At 43.8% G+C, this 24,000-nt stretch overlaps 1 protein-coding gene across 1 annotated transcript; it reads right to left on the bottom strand.

The window, feature by feature from the left end:
• Positions 1–1,695: 1,695 nt before the first annotated feature.
• On the bottom strand, positions 1,696–16,705 carry CHRNA1 (cholinergic receptor nicotinic alpha 1 subunit). Its single transcript, XM_047871785.1, has 9 exons — positions 16,663–16,705; positions 11,126–11,271; positions 10,979–11,023; positions 9,806–9,915; positions 7,534–7,729; positions 6,801–7,038; positions 3,510–3,733; positions 2,122–2,361; positions 1,696–1,827 (listed from the first exon to the last, which is right to left on the bottom strand). The coding sequence occupies exons 1-9, from the start codon at positions 16,703–16,705 to the stop codon at positions 1,696–1,698; spliced, it is 1,374 nt and encodes a 457-aa protein (XP_047727741.1).
• Between the last annotated feature and the right edge of the window lie 7,295 nt (positions 16,706–24,000).

Raw genomic sequence — 24,000 nt, 5'->3', positions numbered from 1 at the left:
TCACCCCTCCCTCTAAACCTCGGCAATCTCTACTCTACTTTCTGTCTCTATGAATTTGCCTATTCTAAGTACTTCGTTTAACTGGGATCACAAGATTTGTCCTTTTGCGTCTGGCTTATTTCATCAAACATGTTTTCGGGGTTGACACATACTGTAACGCACATCAGAACTGCTTTCCTCTTTAAGGCTCAGTAATATCATATGTACACACTGCTGTTCCACCGATGGACGCTTGGGTTGTTGCCATCTTTTGGCTGTCCTGATTATTGCTGCTGTGAACACTGGCGTGTAAGCTCTCTGTTTAAGTCCCTGCTTTCAGTTCTTTTGGGGTATATACCTGGCAGCAGAATTACTAGATCCTATGGTAATCCCGTGTTTAGCTTTTTGAGGAACCACCAGAATGTTTTTCCTTGGGTTTTCTCTAAAGTGAGGGCACTCTGCCGTGCCACGGGTCTGTGCTGACGAATTACTTTGGGAAGTAGGTTGAAACCAGCTGGGTTCAGAGAGGCTGCCCAGCAGTGCAGTTTACCACTCTCCCCAGTACTCATATGGGTCAGGCGTGTTCCAGTGCTCTGAAGGCCACGATGAGCCCAGGGTGCACGCTTTCTCCTTCTGAGGTGAACTAACTACATTGTGGCTGGAAAGTGGCTCCGAAGGGAAATTAAGTTTCTGTCCTGTTCACTTGCCTGGAATTTCAGAAACGGTGAGGATATGTGCATACATTTCTGATTTCATTGCTAGAACTAAGCCCCCCACACCTGACTGGACGAGGACTGGGGAAGAGGGCAGAAGACCTAATTGGGAAGGCAGGAAGGGGGTTGGCACTAAGACTGAAGCTCTCAAAACCCTGATGGGAGTTACAGGATGGCCTGGATCACGTGGGGCGTGTCCAGGGGAGCAAGGGAGCAGGAGATCCCACCCAGCCCCGAGCTGCTGAACTCAGACTGGGTCTTGGTTCACATCTCAGTTCTTCTGCTTGCTAGTGTGGGCAGTGAACTTGAGCTTCTCGAGTTCAGCTTTCTCATTTGTAAAACAAAACCACCTATGGGGCGCCATTCGCACAGTGCCGGCCCTCACGCCCAGTACAGCTTAGGAAACCAGCTGGCTGTGTTCCTCAAGCCCCGACTACTCAGGCGCTGTGTCAGAGTGGGAAGCCCTTCCCTCACCTCCCAGTTCTAGAAATCTGCTTTAAAGCATGGGTTTTTTTGATGCGCTTTGCATTTTGGTGGCCATTTCCAGAACTTACATGTTGCCTTTCTACGGCTTCCTTTCTCTCCAAATCAAACGCTTCGTCTTTTGGGGACTGGCAGGTGGGTTTTACTTGTACGTACAAAACTGACTTTAAGCAAAGGATACGTTCTTTGCTTAAAAAAAAAAAAATTAAAAACAAACCAACAGAAAACCTCAGTTATTCTGGGCAAAACTCTTCCAGACGCTTTTGGACGTGAATATGTCTCATCAGTGACCCCATTTCATTTACTAAAAATGGTTTCACTCTCCAGGCAGCCAGAGAAGGATTAAAGGGAGAAATGATGTGAAAATACTTGAGGCCATAACCTTAGGTAAATACGAATCATTATCATTAATCATAAATACAGAAAATGAGATGTTTGATAAGTGAGCTGTATTCTTCCTGTCTTCCCTGCCTTTCCCTGCTCTGCCTGGTGCTGGGAGCAGAGGTGGCCTCAGCTCTGCTCATCCTTGCTGATTTAATTCAATGAGCCGACCTGCAAACACAGCCAGGGTTCCAATGATACAGACAAGCATGAAGACTCCAAGGAGAATGTGATCCATCACCATTGCAACATACTTCCATTCCTCAGCCGCCTGGGAGAGAGAAAAGTGTTAGAATTTCCTTACGATGGTTTTTGGACTCACCATGTTCATGCTATGCATCAATTATGGCCCACTCAAAGCCCATAACATCCCTTGGCTGGCGTTGTGGTCTTTATTATTCGAATAGATTATTCACAATGTGTTGGCCCACTAAGGTGGCTTAGAGGTGGTCACCAATGCTGCCTCTTGAATGCCAGCCTACTCCTCAGGACAAACCCATCCATCTGTGTTCACGTATTGGATCATTGAAACCCGGAGGTGTGGGTTTCAAGTCACGAAGCTTACGTTATTGGACTCCTGGTCTGACTTCATGGTCTCTGCGATGTATTTGACTCCTTCAATGGCACTTTTTACCTCGGGGTGTTTGATCAGGGGAGAGTGGAAGCCCATGGGTGGAGGCCCCGGCTTCCCAGAAATGTCAGAAATATCAATGTCTTCTGTAAAAATCTTTTTGTCTTGTTTATCTCTGGATGGTCTTTTCATTGTGGAGAAGAACATGATATTTGGGATAGTGTCGATAAAAACCTAACACGAAAAAGAAATCCATGCATGAATTAATGCCAGTAGTGCAAGTATCAAACTCTGACTTTGAATTAGCCGTGTGACTTTAGGCAAATCAGTCAGCTTCTCTGGACCTTAGGGTCTTTGTCCCTAAAACACAAGGACGATACTAGATTTTCTCAAAATTTCCTTCAGACTTACCCCGTGGCCTGTCAAATTACTATGGTTAATAGAGCTGATTTTGTCATGTGAACAGTTCACCACGGGAGGGAGCCCGTGCGCAGCTGTTGGGCTCGAGAAACCAATGAAGTTTAAGCCTCCAGCCTTCAAGGAACCGGCTTCCTTCAAAGCCTTGTGTTAGTTGGATAATATGATTAAAGGAAAAGCCCTTCTGGCTAAAAAAATATATGAGGGTCCAGCCTCAAAAACAGCCACAGTGTTTTTTTCTCCCCATTTCTTATTCCTGAAGAAATGCAACATGGGCGTTGCCAGGAGTCACGTAAGTCTTTATAGATACAGGGACTGATTGTCCTCCCAAAAGAATACATTGCAAGCAATAGTTTCTCTGTTAATTCATGACAAATCTTTTGCATTCTGCGGAAAACCCTGACGTCAGTGTCTCTGTGAAGTTTTACCTAAAAACTGACATATTTGAAATGCTAACACTTTTTAAATTTCAATAATGCAAATATCTGAGACCAAGTTCCTCACGAAAACTCACTTTTTGACAATTTCTCGTCAAGCATCCTCTCTATCTCTAGCCCTTATTCTATTCTCAGCAGATGATTTGACCAGCAAAAAATAAGCAGTCTGTTCACAGATTGGGAGACATACAAACAGAGACCTCAGGAATTTCACAGATTCTGAATAAAAAGTGATATATTCACCTTCTCTAATCAAAGAGACTCTTTAAACGTGAATTTGGAGTGGGCTTTGTTAATTCTGTTTTTCTTCTGTGTCAGGGAAGGCTATAGGAATTACTTATCCCTAGCAAGAGGCTAAAAGAAAGTTTCTTCCGGAAATCCTCTAAAAATCCCCGGAAAGGACAGTTCCTAAGGGCCCACATGCATCAGCCAGAATTCCACCAGCCAAGTGAAGGGAGAGATGTTCGTGAGGGCAGTGCTGCCCCACGCGGGGGTGGGGGCGGGGTGGCAGGGCCCTCGTTCGCTCACCTTGCGTACCCAGTCGGGCATGACGTGGGTGCTGGGGGAGCGGTGGTGTGTGTTGATGACAATGACCGTGATGATGATGGACGCGATGACAAACACCATGGTGAACAGCATGTATTTCCCAATCAAGGGCACGGCACTGGAGGTGGAAGGGATTAGCTCCACGATGACCAGGAGGAACACGGTCAAGGACAGCAGGACAGAGATGCTCAGAGTCATCTTCTCTCCTGCACGGAATGAAAAAGAAATACAACCCATTCACTGGTTATGGGCTGAATTGTTCTCTTCGGTTTTCTGCATGGAAGTCCTAAGCCTCATGGCCTCAGTGGCAGTATTTGTCGATGAGCCCTGTAACGAGGCAATTAAGTCAACATGAGTTCATCAGGGAGGGCGCTCCTCCAATGACTGGTGTCCTGAGAAGTAAGGGAGATTGGGGAGCGCCTGGGTGGCTCCGCCGGTGAAGCGTCTGACTCCTGCCCAGGTCACGATCTCGTGGTGTGTGAGTTCAAGCCCTGCATCTGGCTCTGGGCTGACAGTGTGGAGCCTGCTTGGGATCCCCTCTCTCTCCCTCTCTTTCTCTCTCTGCCCCTCCCCCACTTGTGCTATCGCTCTCAAAATAAACTTTAAAAAAAAAAAAAAAAGAAGGAGATTAGGGCACGGACACACACAGAGGGGAAAGACCAGGGGAAGACACAGGGAGGAGACCGCCATCCACAAGCCAAGGAGAGAAGCCTAGAGGAAACCAGACCTGCTGACACCGTGACCTCCAGGACTGTGTGGACAAAATTCCTGTTGTTTCAGCCACCCGGTCTGTGGCACTTTATTAGGGCAGCTATAGCAGACTAATACGCCACAAAACCCAGGGGGTGAGAACCATGTGACCCGCATACAGCTGGGGGCATTTGGGGGGCAGAATTTCGTCCTCTGGGACCTTAGCACCTTAGCTCTACTGACCATGGCAAGTGACAGACACTTCCACTAGAGGCCGCCAAGCAGCCGAGGGCTGCTTTGTCTCCTGTCCCAGCATTCCACTGCTTGGTGGAACTCAGGGAGCCAGGTACACCAAGCTGAGTGACAAGCTAGACTCCAGGTGGCAGTTTTTCTGTCTGCAACAGACTATCATCAACCTCACAAAGCTGAACCACGGTCTGACCTACTCGTGACCCAGCAGGTGGATGGGCAACCCAGGAGCGCATGCTACTTTTCTCAGTATGGGAGGGGGCTGCAAGACCAAAACCGAGAAAAGGACAAAACCAGTGAACTTTGCACATTCATTTAGAGGACAGTTTGGTTTTCTTCTTGTTCTGTCTTTCATATCAAGGGACCAGGGGTTCCCCTGCCCCGACCTCTTCTCACCAGATCCTATCATTTCAGGGTGGATAATTCCCCGTTCGAGTCTCGGTATGGCAAGCCAGGAGGGTGGGGGACTGAATGGCCCTGGAATATTTTTGTGGGCACTGACGGCCTCGGAGGCAGCTCGAGAGCCTTTGGAAGGGACTTCCCTTGGGCTGGTCTTGCTGTTTGTCTCGGGGGACCCTTGTGTTGTCCCGTTCTCCAGTATGGAGCTTTTTCCCGTACTGGATGCTTCCAGATGCTAGGAGTGTATACAGGAAATGGAGCGGATGCAAACAAGAAATGATCAATTCCACCTAGTGAGAAGAAGTCTACCGAGTGGGTGGGAAAGTCTTTAAAAGTGAAAAAGAGGGGGCACCTGGGTGGCTCCGTCGGTTGAACATTTGACTCTTGGTTTCGGCTCCGGTCATAATCTCACAGTTTGTGAGCTGATAGCACTGAGCTTTCTGGGAATCCTCTCTTTCCCTCTCTCTGCCCCTCCCCTGCTCATGCTCACCCTTTCTCTCTCTTAAAATAAATAAACTAAAATAAAGATAGGTAATTTTTTGTGAAAAAGATGTATATATGAAAATTGATCAAGTTACATCAGATTTCTTGAGTAATAATGATAATGGCTAACATTTATCAAGCATTTTCGCTGTTCTGCATGCTTTTCAAGCATAAACCATTGCACATTTATAGAGATTCTGACTAGTTTCCATATTGCCCTAACTAGTAGTCTCTTCACTTTAAGGAGCCTAATTTGTTAGAAACTCAAAAACAAATTGTGTTTGTGATCATTTGTTTAAAAATAAGTACAGTCATAAGAACAACGGGCATTCTGTGGGGCAAGTTCTGCCTTATTCTCTACTGTATCCGTGCCACATAACAATTGTTCAACAAATACATGTCAAATGAGTGAATTCATAATCTTTTTTCCCCCTTGTTATAAAGTTAGACTTTGTGTGTGTGTGTGTGTGTGTGTGTGTGTTTATTTGTGTTTATCATTTTGATATAATTGTTCCCTGTCATAAGTTTGAGGACTGTCTGTATCCTTTCTTTGTCCCCACTTGTCTGCCCTAAATTGTTTATGAGCAGTGACTTCTCACAGGCACTTGTGTGCCCTCTTCCCCTTTTCTGGGGATTGTTGGTGTTTGTTGAAATTATGTCACAGATGTGATCACTCAGTAGGAAATAAGGAAGTTGTCCAGGCTGATATGTGAGAAAGAATTGCCACTTGGGAAGTATGGTCGTGTGTGTAAAGATAGTGCCACCTGGAAAACAGACATGCAAAAGCGATTTTCAAATGGCAAGCGGTGAGCAAAAGAGGCAAGACCTGGGAGCGCCTGGGTGGCTCGGTTGGTTGAGCGTCCAACTTCGGCTTAGGTCACAATCTCGCGGTTCGTGAGTTCAAGCCCCGCGTTGGGCTCTGTGCTGACAGCTTGGAGCCTGGAGCCTGCTTCCGATTCTGTCTCCCTCTCTCTCTGCCCCTGCCCGCTCATACTCTGTCTCTCTCTCTCAAAAAAAAAAGTAATAATAATAAACGTGATTTTTTTTTTTTTAAAGAGGCAAGACCTGGCCTGGTCAGGATATAGCAAGTGGCTTCACAGGGGAAGTGGCATGAGGGGTGACCCAAGCCTTACCCAGCATGTCTCTGGGCACACAGTAGGTATTCAGCAAGTAAGCATTGATGGTTATTCACTTTAACTACACTGAGCTGTGTCTGTGCACCTCCAGGGTCACGGTCAACTCTCTGCCTGCTCCATAGTCTGCTCTAGCTGTGAGCTCCCCCCACCCGTGACTCACCACTGAACATGGCCTCTCAGTAAATGCATCCTCCCAGCGATGATGATTTGGGCCTGTCTGCTCATCCTTGTTTGTTAGCCCATAATTATTTCTGGTTTTCCCCAAAATAGCCGCACAAGATCTGCCTGCATCAGCAGCCATGGCACCTGCACCCACCTGAGTCTGTGGGCAGGTAGAACACCAGGCCGGTTAGGAAGGAGAAGAGCAGGCAGGGAATGATGACATTGACGATGAAGTAGAGGGGCAGGCGCTGCATGACGAAGTGGTAGGTGATGTCCAGGTAGGGGGTGGTGGGGCAGCAGGCGTAGAACACCCAGTGCTTCCAGCCTCGGGACTCCTTGATCACCCATTCTCCGCTTTCCATGAAGTTGCTTAGGTCTGGTTGGTCGCTTTCCTGAGAAGATGAAATGAAACTTTGAAAACCCAGCCACATCACCCTGAGGAGGGGTGGGTTGCAAAATCAGCTGTAATAAAGCAACAGGAGGCGGTGCTGTCGTGTACCCCGGACAGGCCCCACGAGGGTCACTTCCGGTTTGGGGCCATAGAGTCCTTTCCTGTGAAATAAGGGGGCTGGGACTATTGGGATCCTCCATGTTGACTACACATTCAAGTCACCTGGGAACTTCAAAACATATTGGTGCCTTAGTCCCACCCCTGACCGATTAAGCCAAAATTCCTAGGACGGAGCCTGGGCATAGGAATTTACATAAGCTTCCAGGTGGTACTCATGGGCACACATCAAGAACTGTCCCCATATCGAGAACCACTGAACTAGACGATCCCAAAGTTCAAATGGGCGCTGAGAGCCTGTGACTCTGGAGGCGCAGAGTTGGACACCTGAATTACGCGTTTCCTGAGACCAGCCGCATCACACGAGGGCAGCACCTACCGGGTTGATGGCCACCACAGAGCCATCGTAGGTCCAGGTACCCAGCTTCATGCTGCAGTTCTGTTCATCAAAGGGAAAGTGGGTGACGATGATCTCACAGTAGCTTTTGAAGATGGCTGGAGGCGTCCACGTGATGTGGCCAGTGTAGTCCAGGAGCACTTTGGTGAACTTGACAATGGCAAAGTCACCATCTGCACTGCAATTGGGATCAAAGAGGAACATGACTCCAAGTGACGGATGAGCCTTCAGTTCAGCTCGGGGATGTTAGCAGGAGACAGCTGTTAATTATTCAGGTGCTAATTATAGACGCTTTCACTGGGACAGTGTCACTTTTTATCCATAGCAGTGTTTCCCAGGTTTGTCTGATAATAGAATCGCTGGGGTGCTTGTTTAAAATACAGGTTTCTGAGCACCATCTGAAGCACTAAATCAGAATATCTGGGGAAGAATCTAGTTTTAAGGAAATAACAGGTAATACTGTATACCAGATTTTTTTTTCCTTCCCAGTCCCCAGTAGTATTTGTAATGTTAATTTCCATCTATTCCTCCCCCAATATATCTTGAAAGTTAACTGGGGGAAAAAAGCAGGAATTTAAAATAAAAACAGGTCCAGTGGCTCGTTACTGTGGTAAGCAGGTTAAGAAGGGCTCTGTTACCTCTTTCAGAACTATTTAGAACTCGATAGGGTGGGGCTACAAACCCAGATGCCTCCATGGCCAAGCAGGTGAGGAAGGCGGTAAGGGCAGGGGAGAGCCCTCTCTCCTCTAAAGAAGGTGACACTCCGCTTTGCTGTGGCTTCCTTGTGTGAGTGAAGGCCCCAAACTGCCAGATATTTGAAGTTTCCCTCGGAAGCGGGAAATCTAGATTTTTTAATACAAAGTTTCCATATTTTTGAATGTTGGATTTTTCTAGAGAGACTAAAACTCCAGAGTTTAATGTGATATTTTTACATTTCGGAAAGTTGGCACCAATTTCTCACTACAAAAATCCAACATGGTAGATACTAAAAAAATAACGAGCCACTTCTGCAGGCCTCATTCAGTGGGCAGTCCACTTGACCCCAAATGGCCTGTGTCCTGGGGCCTTGGCCAAAGGCATTTGGAATAGATGTTGAACAAGTGGGTGGGGTCTGCCTTGGTGGGCTTTCGGGGGCATATGGCATATATTGGAGTCTCACTTCATTAACCAAGAGATTTTCTTCCCACTGATTTTTCCTTGGGATGGAGGTAGGGCTCTATCCAGAAAACTATGCAGTTTTGGACCTTCCCCAAAGAGACCCAAAGAGCAGAGGGCCACAGGGTCATCTGGGTCCATCTCTATAGATAGCGATAAGTAAAACAGGGTTCTCCCCCCACCAGGGTGTTCCCGAGCGAGTTTGTCAAAAAGAGGAACGGATTTTAATGGCTTCTCTTAGACTCTTGCTGAACGAGAAAACTGACTAACACAAGACGCTCTGCTCCATCAGCGTATTTGTCCGAAAAGGTTACACAAATGATTGGATAATTTGGCTCAAGCTTGAATCTCAGGTGCCGCTGGGAAATATGTAGTAGAAAATCAAAGTAGGAGGGCCAGCCTTAAATGAGGGTGTCATTTCCATTCACAAGCCCCTGCCGCCCTCCCTGGTCAATCTGCGAGAAGGCACAGCCTGCTCACACAGACACATGCTGTAGAATGTCAGGCCGCACATCCTCTCGGCCGATGGCGAATGCTCCTGCCTGGGAAGGATGCTCTTTGAAACGAACGTTCCCTGACAAATGAAGGGCGTATGATAATGAACCTGTCATTAAACCAGAGTGTCTTGAATCACATTATAATTTCACAACATGCAGTCTGTCACGGAGCCCGGTGGATGGGCTACGCAGGCATCCCAGGCCATCAGCAGCACGCGACGCCCTGGGAAGCCGTGACGACGTGATGGATAACAACCCCGGGAGGTTCAGACCTATTGGTAGGAAGGACATTTAATTCCAAGGAACTCAATTATATGAATTTGGGTTCCTTGGATGGCTGCCCTACACCCTTCAGGAGCTCTCAGGGATTAAATGTCCCCCACCCCACAGCCCTGATTCAATTTGGCTCTGATAATTGTTTCTATTCATAACATGAGACACCATATGGCACCCCTAGCATGTCAACTTGGCTCTTGGTTTTTAAGGGTTATTTAATGTGAACGGTGGTGAGAAGCATACTGAGAGTAGCAGCCCTTCCAATAGGGCTTGGGCTCCACCTGCCCCAGGAATGTCGCCCTCCCCAGCCCGTCTGTTTTGCTTACTTGTTATAGAGAACGAGGTCTGGGCGCCAGATCTTTTCCGAAGGAATGTGAATTTTTTTCACGCCACCATAGTCCTCTGGATTCCATTTTAGGTTGTAGTCTACCCATTGCTAAAACATGGAGACGACATTTTGCTGATAAAAAGAGCTAAACACGTTTTTCAAAAACCTAAGAGTCCTGATGGGTATGATAGTTCAGATGTGGACAGGAGTTGTGCTCCAGTAAAAGAGGTTTGATTCAGAATTCAGCTTGCACGCTAGTAAACGATAACACCAAACGCCTCTATAGTACTGACTACTTGTAGACACTATTACGAGCATTTTACCCATATTCATCTCGTGGTCTTCACAATAGTCCTATGAGGGAAGAGCGATTATTGGCCCCATTTTACAGATGAGAAAACAAAGGTACTTCAGGGTAGCCCGTCTCCCATGCCATCCTGCCCACCCCAGGAAAGGAGCATGACCTTCTGGTAAACATTTCCCCCAAGCAGGCAACATCATTTTATAAAAATGGTGTATTTCTTTCCTACCTTATAAAAGTAATAAATGCCCAACGTAGCAAATTCAGATGACACAGTGTTATGACCTGAACTGCGTCTCCCCCAGAATTCACGTGTTGAAACCCCAGTTTCCAGTACCTCATAATATAACTTCGTTTGGAGGTAGGGTCTAATTAGGTTAGAATTAGGTCCTGAAGAGAGGCTCTAATGCAACACAACTGGTGTCCTTAAAGAAGGGGACACGGGAAGGCAAACATTTTCAAGAAGAATGCCATGTGAACATGACGTTGGCCAACTACACGCAAAAGAGACAGGCCTGGAGCAGTTCGTCCCTCACAGCCCTCAGACGGAACCAGTTCTGCCGATACCTTGACTTTGGACGTTTGGCCTCAAGAGCTGCAAGAGAATAAATTTCTCTTGTTTGAGCCACCTCGTTTGTGGCTTTGGTTATGGTAGGTGGCCTAGCAAACTAACATACAAACACAAAACACGAAGTAAAAAACACACACACACATACCAACAAATACGACCCATAATCTCACTACACCAAAATATTTATACTTCCACGATGTTGGTATGTAAACCGTGTTACCCAGATTGATTCCCTTTGGGCTCAGGTTAAATTCCGGGGTGAATACCAGCAGCATCAATGCAGTTATCTAGCTGAATACCTGTTTCAGTCGCACATTGGTTGTCACAATCTGATTTACTTCATCCTGAAAAAAGAGAAGACCCCATCTTTAGGGGTAAGGACGGGAGGAGGGGGGAGGGTGCTGCAGGGTGAGAGGGGCGGGGAGCCCAGAGTGCGGCTGTCTCACCACGTTGATGAGCTGTATCAGCTGCAGACCCACGGTGACCTCCACAACCTGGCGGTGGTCTTCCACGGGCCGAACCACACTGTTGTAATCTTCAAACAGCTTTGCCACCAGGCGGGTCTCATGTTCGGAGCCTAGGACGAGGCCAGCTGAGACGGCAAATGACACACACACTGTCAGATTCTGCTCCCCGCCCTCTACAAACACTCGCATAAGTAACTGAGGCGTGACCAGCTAATGGAAGGCACACAGGCCCCCTTGTTGAAGGGCTCCCAGTGCAGCTTCTATTGCCCTAAGTTCTTTTCCAATCGCAGCTGCTGGTGCGGTCCCTTCCCTGGTGGGGTGTGCCAGATTATCCTGACACTTGTGCTCTGAGCAGATGACATTCCTTAATACAGCCTCTGGCTGAATCAGGCTTGCCGCTGCGCACACACAAGAAGACAAGTCCACACAAAAGCCCGTCTTCGTATTTCAGAGCCTACTCATGGGGCGATGAAATCTCAGGTTGGCTGGCGTCAGATCTCACGATGCGCTGAACAGCCAAAAATTGATGCCGGTTCATACCTGCTGGGATGACCGCCATTCACAGAACTGAAGACGGTGAGTGTTGGTGAGATTGGGGCACGGTACAGCCACCGTGGGAGAGCGTTTGGCGGTTCGTCACACGAGGTGCATGCAGCGTGACCCTGTGACCTAGTGATGCCACTCCTAGGTGTATCCCTCAAAGAACTGGCCACACAAAAACTCGTGCACCAGTGTTCACGGCAGCGTTATACATAATAGCCAAAAGATGGAAACAACCTGAATGCCCATCAGCACATAAAGCGGATGAACAAATTGCGCCATATACATGCGGTGGAATATTATTCACCCATAAAAATGAATGAAGAGTTGACTCATGCTACAACATGGTTGAGCCCTGAAAACGTGCTAAGTGAAAGAAATTGGACACAAAGGGGCACATAGTGTATGATTCCATTGATATGAAATATCCAGAAGAGGTAAATCCGTAGAGCTAGCAGATCAGTGGTTAGCAGGGGCTGAGGAGACAGAGGAAGCGAGAGTAACTGCCGATGGGTACAGGGTTTCCTTTTGGGGTGACGAAAACGTTCTGGAACTAGATAGCGGTGATGGTTGCACAACACCGTGAATGTACTAAATGTCACTAAATCACACACTCCAAATGGTAGTTTTATGTGATGTGTATTTTCCTGTGGCAAATTCTACGTAGTGTGTTTTTTCTTGTAATTAAAAAAATTAACTGCTGGTGGGTCCGTGTCCCTGTTACTTAACGTTAAGTAAACACCACGTGCTTTTCTGACCTGGGTTTGGAGCTCCTCCTGTCTGGAGCACGAGTGACTTCTTAGGAATCTTTACTGCATTTTCCCTCAGGTGGGTGAAAAATAGTATCTACTACTCTTGGACCCCACAGCTTTTCTATATCCAATGTTAATGCAGTTCTCACCGGCCTGTGATGAGGCAGGCAGACGGTCATTCTCATGTGAGATCTGAGAGGCTGGAAGACTTGTCCAAGGTCCTGCGGCTGAGGCGGGGCTTGGGAGGAGCGCTGTCATTCTGCGCTGTGCTCCTGCACTGACTTGTGAGGTCACGAGTGTGCCGTGGGCTGTCTTAGAAAGTGCACGAATGCACCCACCGTTCTAACCGTGAGAAAAAGCGTTCCAAATTCCAGCAAGTGCCTTATGAAGGATCTTTGTAACTCCAGCCTTACGTGGGTTGGGGATTGTCTGTTCAGGGTCATGAGAGGAAGCAGACACATGATCCATTTGCCCTAATTCATGTAAGCAGATCTCCCCTTTCCGCAGGTTATTCCTGAAGCCACCATACCTTTTCCCTGGGCTGTGACAACTTGAAAAATCGCATGAGTGAGATGCTTTCCCTTGTCCCCAGTAATGTTAACCTCTTGCCTCTAAGACAGGTCATTATTTTTCTTTATTGTTTTTCTCCTTGAATCCTAGGTTTGAAAGAGTTTGTCAACCAAATAACTGTTAAGTTAAGCAATTACCTTTCTATTTTTATTAATAAAAATAACTAGCGTATCCAATTTGTTATGTGGCAGACACGCTTTATACGTATTGACTCTTTCTTTTCTCGTAACTGGGTGGGGTAGGCACGGTTCTTGTCTTCACTTTACAGAGGAGGAAATTGAACCATAGGGAGGTTGAGTGAGTTGTCCAGATTTCATAAACGGTGGAGCCCAGCGGCCATGCTCTCCACCACAAAAATGTGTATTCTGTTAGGAGAGCTTCATTGAAGGTAATATTCGTATTACCTTATTGAATCCTTATAACAATCCTATGAGATAAGTCTTTACCCCTAGTTTACAAGTGAGAAAATGGACATTTGGACAGTCGAAGCATGTGCTCATGGTTCCCAGCTATTTGGAAGTGGGATTATAAATGCAGGCAATCTGACCCCAGGGTCTGTGCTCTTTGTCACCTCCCTTAGGGTGAGTGTATCTTTTCCATTTGGATTTTTGAAGCTTTCCGCGTAGCTTGTTAAGTGTCTTCATTATGACCTTCCTGGATTCTATGTATAGAACCCCTGACCTAGCCTACCTCATTTCTAGTTTCCCCAATTTTCTGAATCCCAAAGCGTCCATGCAGCACTTAAACACAACGCCTCACCCAAACCACTTGCATTCAAGGACCCTTCAAGGGAATGTGTTGTCCAAAGACCCAGTTTTTGCTGTCACCCCATTGAGCACCTGGGACACAGCAATGCCCTGTCTTCCACACCTGTCTCTCTTGGGCCCCTCCTGGCTCATGGGCAGGGCACTGTCATGGGTCACTGAGTGCCTTGGCTACAGAGTGTGAAGCTATTGCTTTGGCACTGGCTGGGCTGCTCATCTTTAAGTGACTGTTTATTCCCCTTTGACAAGAAGACCATACTAGAAAGCAACAGATAGAGCAGATGGTCTACATTATGTAGCAGGAAAACTATGCAGTCCAACTCTATGGTCCACTGGGGAGAAGGCAAGGACTGGGAGACAGGCCCGGTCAGCATTCCAGTGACATTCACTTCCTCCTCTCTCAGTCTCACTAATAACAAGGAACCTTGTTCTTTCCGTAATGCATTTCTAAGGAATTTCTAAGGAGGTCTCCATTTCTTAGATTGGGTTCATTGTTTGTTTCTTTTTTTCCTGCCCAAAGCAGGGTGGAGTAATAGAAAACATACAGGACTTGAATTCAGAATTCTGTGATTCTGTTCCCAGCTCCAATGTGGTCCGTATAATTAATTGGACCAGTTCTTCATGGAATCAATGAATCACAGTAGATACTTTCTTAAAAAGACAGGGTGTAAATTAATAAACACACGCACAGAAATAATGTCAAAGTCTTTCTTTTCAGAAAAATCATAGGCGTAATCTGTATTCGGATGGTAGTAACATTAATTCATTCATTATTTGTTGAGCACTTACTATATGCAAAGCATTGTTTTAAGAGCTTTGAGATATTCGGAGATGAATTATACGAATCTTGTCTTTCTACCCTCATGAAGATTGACATTTGTCATTTACCCAAAGAGCTAGGAACAAGTTGCAAAGTAATATGGCGTAAGAAAAGTGGCAGTGAAGTACTTGGGATTCTGGAGACGGAAGAGAGGAAAAGGTTGTGATGAAAGGTGCTATGTAAGTAGAACAGAGATCATTATGTCCCTGATGTGAATGAGAATTTTGGCCACAAAGAACTGATTCTAACTAGGGGAACCCAGCCACAATTTCCAAGTGTTCTTTTTGTACTCTACTGGGTCGATTTGCATTTTTCAAAAAAATTTTTTAATGCTTATTTATTTTTGAGAGAGAGAGAGAGACAGAGCATGAGCAGAGGAGGGGCAGAGAGAGAGGGAGACAGAATCTGAAACAGGCTCAAGGCTGTCCGCACAGAGCCGGATGCAGGATTCAAACCCGGGAAATGTGAGATCATGATGACCTCAGCTGAAGTCAGACAACCGACTAAGCCACCCAGGCGCCCCTCAATTTGCAGTTTTTATGGAGGAACAGTACGATGGATTGGGCAAAAGGAGTTCTGAAATGTTACTCGTCGCTTTAGGTAATTCTCGTCTCAACGTGGTGCCGTATCTCTTGCTACCTTTGACGCTTGCAGGCTGTGTTTTCTAAAGAGGCCCACAATAAACAGTCTCCGACTGATCTCATTCCAACCTTTATAAATTAGGTGACCTCAGGCAGGTCAGTTCATGTCTTTCAGCCTCAGTTTCCCTATAATAACAAATTTAAGTTGTGGGCCTTGCCTCATCTAGCTCTGAATTTCTCTGAACTCCTATGTGAACTGATACCAGGAAATTCTAGGTTTGATCTAAATATATATCACATGCTGTTTTAGATGGGTAAACACGCATTTTCAGGGGTCTTTGGTATCCTAAGAGATCACCTGAGGATTTTCACATGTAAGCATATCACTTAAGAATTTTCACTGAGTGTAGCGTTTGCAGGCACATACATGCTTACACACACACACACACACACACACGCGCGCGCGCGTGTGGCACACCCACTGCACCACCGTCACCAACGCTATCACCACCAGGCCAGTTTGGGTTGGATCAAGTCCAAGTCCCGCAGACTGGAATTTATCAGAGCTCAGGCAATTTCCCTGAATTCTGCTGTTGAAAAACATGAATAATGAAGCTTTTTACCATTGTTGCCCAGAAGGCCTGCGTTTGTCGGAGCAATATTGGAAAAGAGAAATCACAGAATGTCAGCCGTCTCGTTTCTCCATTGGGATGATATCACCAGTAAACTTTTATGTGAAGCAATCAGCAAGCATCTCCTACTTCCCCCTACCGGAAGTTTGGGATCAAGGCTAGCGTTTCAGCTGCTGTGTTGTGACACATTCCAGAGGTGAATGCAGGTCAAGGGCTGTGCAAGGTTTTATAGTTTCATTTCAAACCCAAACTTACATATGGTAAAAAAGTAGGCAGAAACGCATTCATAGGGCCTTTTGGTTTTTAACTTTGGACGTTAAAAAAAAGAAAGAAAGAAAGAAAGAAAGACCAAATATGTAATCTCTCACGGAAAGAGTTTAGTTACAATTATTAATAGGATTCTCTTTCCAGCACATGGAGCTGTCAATCAATCTCTTCATTATCAGAATTCTCCCAGAGCAGTAAAAGGACTTGTTAACCAAATTGTCTGTAATTATAAGATGCCACTGTAAGTGCTTAGGGTTGTTCAGATATGAAAGCTGCTCCGGGAGGGTGGTAAGGCTGCTGAATCTGATCATAAGGGCAAGTCCGATGCCAGGCACTGATGGAGGCAGAGACCCGCACATCTACTTTGCAGGCTTTGAGCCCGCAGCTCCTATTTTAATTGGATAACACAAATTAGAAATCTTTATCCACAAACCGAATCAAGCCAGCAGGAGCGAGAAACTGACAGAGTATACTGCCTCGGGCTGACAAAGCCCTACCACTCTGTATTCCCCTCAGACAAGCAACGTACTGGTCTGGGGGCTTCCAATGCTTCAGCGTCACAGGAGAGCCCCATCGACCCTGGCACTTACCTGAGCAGAGCCCAAGGAGCAGGAGGAGCGGCCAGGGCTCCATGGGCTGTGGGTGCTGGTGTGGATGGGTGCCGCTCGTGGGGACTCTCTGGCTGGAAGCTTGGCCGTTAGAGGGCTTGGAAAGTGAGTCGGCTCAGTGGAGCTATTGTTTCACACCACCTGTTTGTGGTAAGTGACAGCTGGGCTGCCCAGAGCCCTGGGAGCCCAGGGAGTTGCTAAGGGCCTAACAGTATTACAGGGTGCCTCACTTTACATAATTGCTATACCCTTGACAAGTTGACTGTGAACCGCACTGTATGTTTAAATGCACCATGAGTCAGGTTCAGTTAAAATAATTTATAGTAGGGAATGAATTCTTTTGAATGGTGAGCAATCCCCTCCTTTTTGTGTAAACCAGACCCCCATCTATGTGGACTGATTTGATCAGGGTCACTAGGTCTGAGTAGATAGTCAGCTGTTAGTGTAAAACACTGATCATCCTGAGTCACAGAAGTCCACGTTCTACACGTAGGACAGTTTGAGTTGCTGTGGCTCGTTCTGGGCTGAGAGTGCATGGGGCTCTTGTGCTGAATGACTTTGAGAAGAGTGTGGTTGGTGCTGAATCTGCTGGTGGAGACTTCCACCAGACTTGGGTTTGGTTTTTAACAAAGATGGCTTCTTCCATAAAACTGGTTTTGTTGCCCCCCCGGAGCGGACTCTGACTCAGGCAAGCAAAGAGCAGAGTGGTTCAGCTTTTCAATTTCCTTGTTAAAAAACAACAACAGCCCTAGAAGCCAGCAGTTAGTGACTGCTCAGTCTGAAAAGTATTTTTACCAAAACAGGGAAGGAAGCAGTTATTTAAAAGGAGACCCTGCCTGCTCCTTTCCTTTTTCCCAGATAGAATCAAGTGAGGAAGGTCCCTCGTCTCAAGTCCAAGGACAGTATCCTGACACATCCACCCATTCTGGTGAGTCAAAACAAATAATTAGGGAAAAGGCTTGGAAGGTACAGGAGATAGCTGCAAATTCACATTATTTATATATATATTTTTTCTGTTTAATTTGTGGGAGGTCAGCTCTCTATCCACTAAAAAATTGGTTCTCTCCTTTCCGGAGTATAGCATTGTGACTGCCTAGCCAGAAAAGACATCCTTCTACCGAATTCTTGTCTCTAGAAGGAGCCATGTGTTTCTGGGGTTTTTTGTTTTGTTTTTTTTTTTTAGGTAGGCTCCAGGTCTAGTGTGAGCCCAACTTGGGGCTTGAACTCATGACCCCAAGATCAAGACCTGAGCTAAGATCCAGTTGGACGCTCAACTGACTGAGCTACCGAGGAGCCCCTAAGTTTATTCATTTACTTAGGTAATCCAACACCAACATGGGGCTCAAACCCATGACCCCAAGATCAAGAGTCACATGCTTTTCTGACTGAGCCAGCCAGATGCTTTGTTTTGCTTGTTTAATTCCACATATAAGTGAACTCATATGGTATTTGTCTTTCTTTGGTTAGCTTATTTCACTTAGTATTATGCCCTCTAGATCCATCCATTTTGTTGCAAATGGCAAGATCTCAGTCTTTTTTTTTAACTGACTAATATTCCATTGTTTAAATATACCACATATTCTTTACCCATTCATCAATTGATGGACACTTGGGCTGCTTCCATAATTTGGCCATTGTAAATAATGCTGTGATTAACACAGGGGTGCATACATCTTTCTGAATTGGTGTTTTTGTGGAGTTACTGGATTGTAGGGTAGTTCTGTTTTTAACTTTTTGAGGAACCTCCATGTCTTTTCCACAGTAGCTGCATCAGTTTGCATTCCCACTGACAGAGCAAGAGGGTTCCTTTTTCTCCACATCCTCGCCAACTCTTGCTTTTCAGTGTTTTTGATTTTAGCCATTCTGACAGGTGTGAGGCGATATCTCATTGTGGTTTTGATTTGCATTTCCCTGATGATGAGTGATGTTGAGCATCTTTTCATGTGTGTGTTGGCCATCTGTATGACTTCTTTGGAGAAATGTCTGTTCATGTATTCTGCCCATTTTTTGGTTAGATTATCTGTTTTCTTGGTGTTGAGTTGTATAAATTCTTTATATATTCTAGATGCTCTTTATTGGATATGTCATTTGCAAATATTTTCTCCCATTTATTGGCTTGTCTTTTAGTTTTGCTGATAGTTTCCTTTACTATGCAGAAACTTTTTACTTTGATGTAGTTCCAATAGTTTATTTTTGCTTTTGTTTCCCTTGCCTCAGGAGATATATCTAGAAGAATGTTGCTGTGGCTGATGTCAGAGAAATTACTGCTTGTGCTCTCTTGTAGGATTTTTGTGGTTTCAAGTCTCCTATTTAGGTCTTTAATCCATTTTGAGTTTATTTTTGTGTATGGTGTAAGAAAGTGGTCCAGTTTCATTCTTTTGCATGGAGCTGTCCAGTTTTTCCAACACCATTTTTTGAAGAGATTTCTTTCCCCATTGCATATTCCTGCCTCCTTCATTGAAGATTAATTGATCATATAACCATGGGTTATATGATCTGTTCTGTTCTATTGTTGTATGTGTCTCCTTTTGTGCCAGTACCATACTGTTTTGATTATTGTAGCTTTGTAGTGTATCTTGATACTTGGGATTGTGATACCTACAGTTTTGTTCTTCTTTTTCAAGATTGCTTTGGCTATTTGGGGTCTTTTGTGGTTCCATACAAATTTTAGTATTATTCTAATTCTGTGAACAATGCTGTTGGTATTTTGATTGGGGTTGCATCGACTTGGTAGATGACTTTTGGGAAGTATGGACATTTTAACATGTTTGTTCTTCTAATCCATGAGCATGGGATATCTTTCCATTTGTTTGTGTCAACTTCAATTCCTTTCATCAATGTTTTATAGTTTTCAGAGTACAGATCTTTCACCTCCTCGGTTAATTTTATTCCTAGATATTTTATTATTTTTGGTGCAATTGTAAATGAGATTGTTTTCTTAATTTTTCTCTCTGCTCTTTTATTATCAGTGTATGGCAATCAACAGATTTCTGTATGTTGATTTTGTATCCTGTGACCTTACTGAATTCCTTTATCAGTTCTAGTAGTTTTTTGGTCCTTAGATAATATCATGCTGTCTGCAAATAGAGAAAGTTTTACCTCTTCCTTATCAATTTGGATGCCTTGTATTCCTTTTTCTTATCTGATTGCTGTGGCTAGGACTTCTGGTACAATGTTGAATAAAAGTGGTGAGAGTAGATATCCTTGTCTTTTTCCTGTTCTTAGGGGAAAAGCTCTCAGCTTTTCACCATTGAGTTTGATGTTAACTGTGGGTTTTTTATAAATGGCCTTTATTATGTTGAGGTATGTTCCCTCTAAACCTACTCTGATAAGGGATTTTATTAGGAATGGATATTGTACTTTGTCAAATGTTTTTTCTGGATATATTGAAATGATATATCATTTTAATCCTTTGTCTTGTGTTTATTTTTCTTTTAAGATTTGATTTTTAAGTAACCTCTACACCCAACATGGGGCTTTAACTTATGACCCGAGATTAAGAGTCACATTTTCTACCAACTGAGCCAGCCAGGCCCCCCTATCCTTTCTCTTGTTGATGTGATGAATCACATTGGTTAATTTGCAAACATTGAACCACACTTATGTGCTGGGAATAAATCCCACTTGATTGTAGTGAATAATTTTTTTAATGTATGGTTAGATTCAATTTGCTAATATTTTGTGAGTATTTTAATCTATGTTCATCAGCGATACTGGCCTGTAGTTCTCTTTTTTTGCAGTGTATTTATCAGGGTGCTGCTGGCCTCCTGGAATGACTTTGGAAACTTTCCTTTCTCTTCTATTTTTTGGAGTAGTTTGAGAAAAATAGGAATTAACTTTTTAAGTGTTTGTTAGAATTCACCTGTGAAGCCTTGTGGTCCTAGACTTTTATTTCATTGCTAGTAATTGGTCTGTTCAAATTTTCTAGTTCTTCCTGACTCAGTTTTGGCAGGTTATATGTTTCTAGGAACTTATCCATTTCTTCTAGGTCTTCTAGGTTGTCCAATTTGTTGGCATATAATTTTTCATAATATTTTCTCATAATCCTTTGTATGTCTGTGGTGTCGGTTATTATTTTTCTTTCATTTCTGATTTTATTTGAGCTAGCTAGTCTTTCTTTCTTTCTGTCTGTCTTTCTTATAAATCTGTCTACAGGTTTATCAATTTTGTTGATCTTTTCAAAGAATCTACTCCTGGTTTCATCAGTCTTTTCTTAGTTTTCTCCTCCTCTCCCTCCTCCTCCTCTTCCTCCTCCTTCTTTTTCTTCTTCTCCATTTCTATTTCATTTATTTCTGCTCTAATCTTTATTATTTTCTTCCTTCTAGTGGTTTGGGGTTTTGTTTGTTCTTCTTTCTCTAGCTCTTTTAGGTATAAGGTTAGGTTGTTTATTTGAGATTTTTCTTGGTTCTTGAGGTAGGTTTGTATTGCTGTAAATTTTCCTCTTAGAACAGCTTTTACTGCATCCCAAAGATTTTGAACTGTTGTGTTTTCATTTTTATTTGTCTCCACATATTCTTTGATTTCTTCTTTTGTTTCTTGATTGACCCATTTATTGTTTAGTAGCATGTTATTTAACCTCCATGTATTTGTGTTCTTTGCAGATTTTTTCTTATAGTTGATTTCTAATTTCATAGTGTTGTGGTCAGAAAAGATGCATGGTATGACTTCAGTCTTTCTGAATTTGTTGACATTGGTATTGTGGCCTAAGATCTGATCTATTCTGTAGACTATTCCATGTACCCTTGAAAAGAATGTGTCCTGCTGTTTTAAGATGGAATGTTCTGAAATATCAGTTAAATCCATCCGGTTCAAAGCTACTGTGTGGTTGTTGTTGTAGTTTTTAATCAATTTTCTGTCTGGATGATCTATCCATTGATGTAAGTGGAGTATTAAACTCCTGTACTATTATTGTATTACTGTCAATTACTTCCTTTATGTTTGTTTTTAACTACTTTATGTATATGGGCATTCCTATGTTGGGTGCATAAGTATTTACAATTGTTATATCTTCTTAATGGATTGTTCCTTTTATGATTATGTCCCTTGTTATGGTCTTTGTTTTAAAGTCTATTTTGTCCATATAAGTATTGCTACCTCAGCTTCCTTTTCACTCCTATTTATATGATAAATGCTTGCCTATCCCTTCACTTGCAACCTGTATGTATCTTTAGGTCTGAAATGAGTCTCTTTTAGGCAGCATATAGATGGGTCTTGCTTTTTTTATCCTTTCCTGTGTCTTTTGATTGGAGCATTTAGTCTATTTACATTCAAAGCAAGTATTGATAGGTATGTACTTAATGCCATTGTGTTACTTGTTTTATGATTGTTTTTATAGATCTCTGTTCTTTTCTTCTCTTGCTCTTTTCTCTCATGATTTGTAGGCTTTTACTAGTGATATACTTGGTTTCCTTTATCTTTATTGTTTGCATATCTATTGCTGGTTTACTTTTTGTTACCATTTGGTTTATATATAACATCTTATGCCTGTAGCAGTCTACATTAAGTTGATGGTTGCTTACGTTTGAACCCATTCTAAAAGCACTAAGTTTTTACTCTTCCCCCCCACCATGTTTTAGGTATATGGTGTCATACTTTATATCCTTTTATTTTGTTAATCTCTTGACTGATTTTTATAGATATAATTAATTTTACTACTTTTGTGTTTCCTACGTTTCTTAATCCTGCTTATGGTCTTTCCTTTATACTCACAGAATCTTCTTTAACATTTCTTGTAGGGCTGGTATATCATATTGTTTTAATCATTTCTCTTGTTTTTTTTTCTTTTTTCTTTTTTCTTCTTTTTTAAGATTTCATTTTTAAGTAATCTCTACACCCAACGTGGGGTTGAACTTATGACCCGAGATCAAGAGTCACATGCTGTACCAACTAAGCCAGCCAGCCAGCCCTGTCCTTTTTCTTGTTGATGTGATGAATTCCTTTAACTTTTGTTTATCTGGGAAACTCTTGACCTCTACCTCTCTTCTGAATGATAGCCTTGCAAGGATAGAGTAGTCTTGGCTGCAGGGGTTTTGTTTGTTTCTGTGTTTTGGTGGTGTTTTTGTTTTTGTTTTTGTTCTGTTTTAGCATTTTGAGTATATCATGCCACTCCCTTCTGGCCTGCAAAATTTCTGCTGAAAAATCAGCCAATAGCATTATTGGGTTTTCCCTTAGGTAACTGTTTTCTTTTCTTTTACTTCATTTAAAATTCTCTCTTTATTAGTACTTTTTGCCATTTTAATTACTATTTGTTTTGGTGTGGATCTCCTTGGAGTGATTTTGTTGGGGGCTCTCTGTGCTTCCCGGCTTTGGATTTCTGTTTCCTTCCCCAGATTTGGGAGGATTTCAGCTATTATTTCTTCAAATGAATTTTCTGCCCCCCTTTCTCTCTTTTCTCTTTCTGGGATCCCTGTAAGTGAATGTTATTACAATTGATGGTGTAACTGAGTTCCCTAAATCTATTTTTATTTTTATTATTCATTTTTCTCTCTCCTGTTCAGCTTGATAGCTTTCCATTACCCTGTCCTCCAGGTTGTTGGGGCATTCTCCTGCTTCCTCTAGTCTGCTTTTCCCTCTAGTGTATTTTTAATTTCAGGTATTGAGTCATTCATCTCTGATAGGTTCTTCTTTATGTTTTATTTCTCTTTGTTGAGGGTCTGAGTTCTCCACTCTTTTTCCAAGTCCAGTGAGTGTCTTTATGACCATTAATTTAAAGTATCTGTCTGGGTCGCCTAGCTGGCTCAGTCAGAAGAGCATGTTATTCTTGATAGTCTTGATACTCTTGTTTGAGCCCCATGTTGGGGGTAGAGATTATTCAAAAATAAAATCTTTTTAAAAAAATTATCTGTCAAGAATAGTACTTATCTCCATTCCATTTAGCTCTTTTGCTGTGTTTCGGCCTGTTCTTTCATTTGGGACATATTCTTTTGTTTCCTCATTTTGTCTAACTCTCTGTATCTATTTCTGTGTGTTAGGAAAGTCACCTGCGTCTCCTGCTCTTGAAAGTATGGCCTTATGAAGAAGAGGTCTTGCAGTGCCCTGCAGTGCAGTGTCCCCTCTTCACCAGAACCTGGCACTTCAGGGGCTTCTCCCATATGTGCTGTGTGCACCCTCCTGTTGTGGTTGAGCTGTATTTGCCTTTAGTCCAATCATCTGCAATGGCTCTTTGCCTATTGTGGGTAGGGTTTGGTCCCTATATTGCTAGTGGGTCAGTCTGGGGCCACCTTGGGCTTGAGCTGCCAGACCAGCTGTTTTCCAGAGATGCAGTAGCACCAAACTTCAGGGAACTCTCCCTGTGTTGTCCCCTGAGAAGCTTCTGTTGGT

Source organism: Prionailurus viverrinus, chromosome C1 (genome assembly GCF_022837055.1).
Source record: "Prionailurus viverrinus isolate Anna chromosome C1, UM_Priviv_1.0, whole genome shotgun sequence".
Lineage (NCBI taxonomy): Eukaryota > Metazoa > Chordata > Mammalia > Carnivora > Felidae > Prionailurus > Prionailurus viverrinus.
This window is presented reverse-complemented; position numbering and strand designations above follow the sequence as displayed.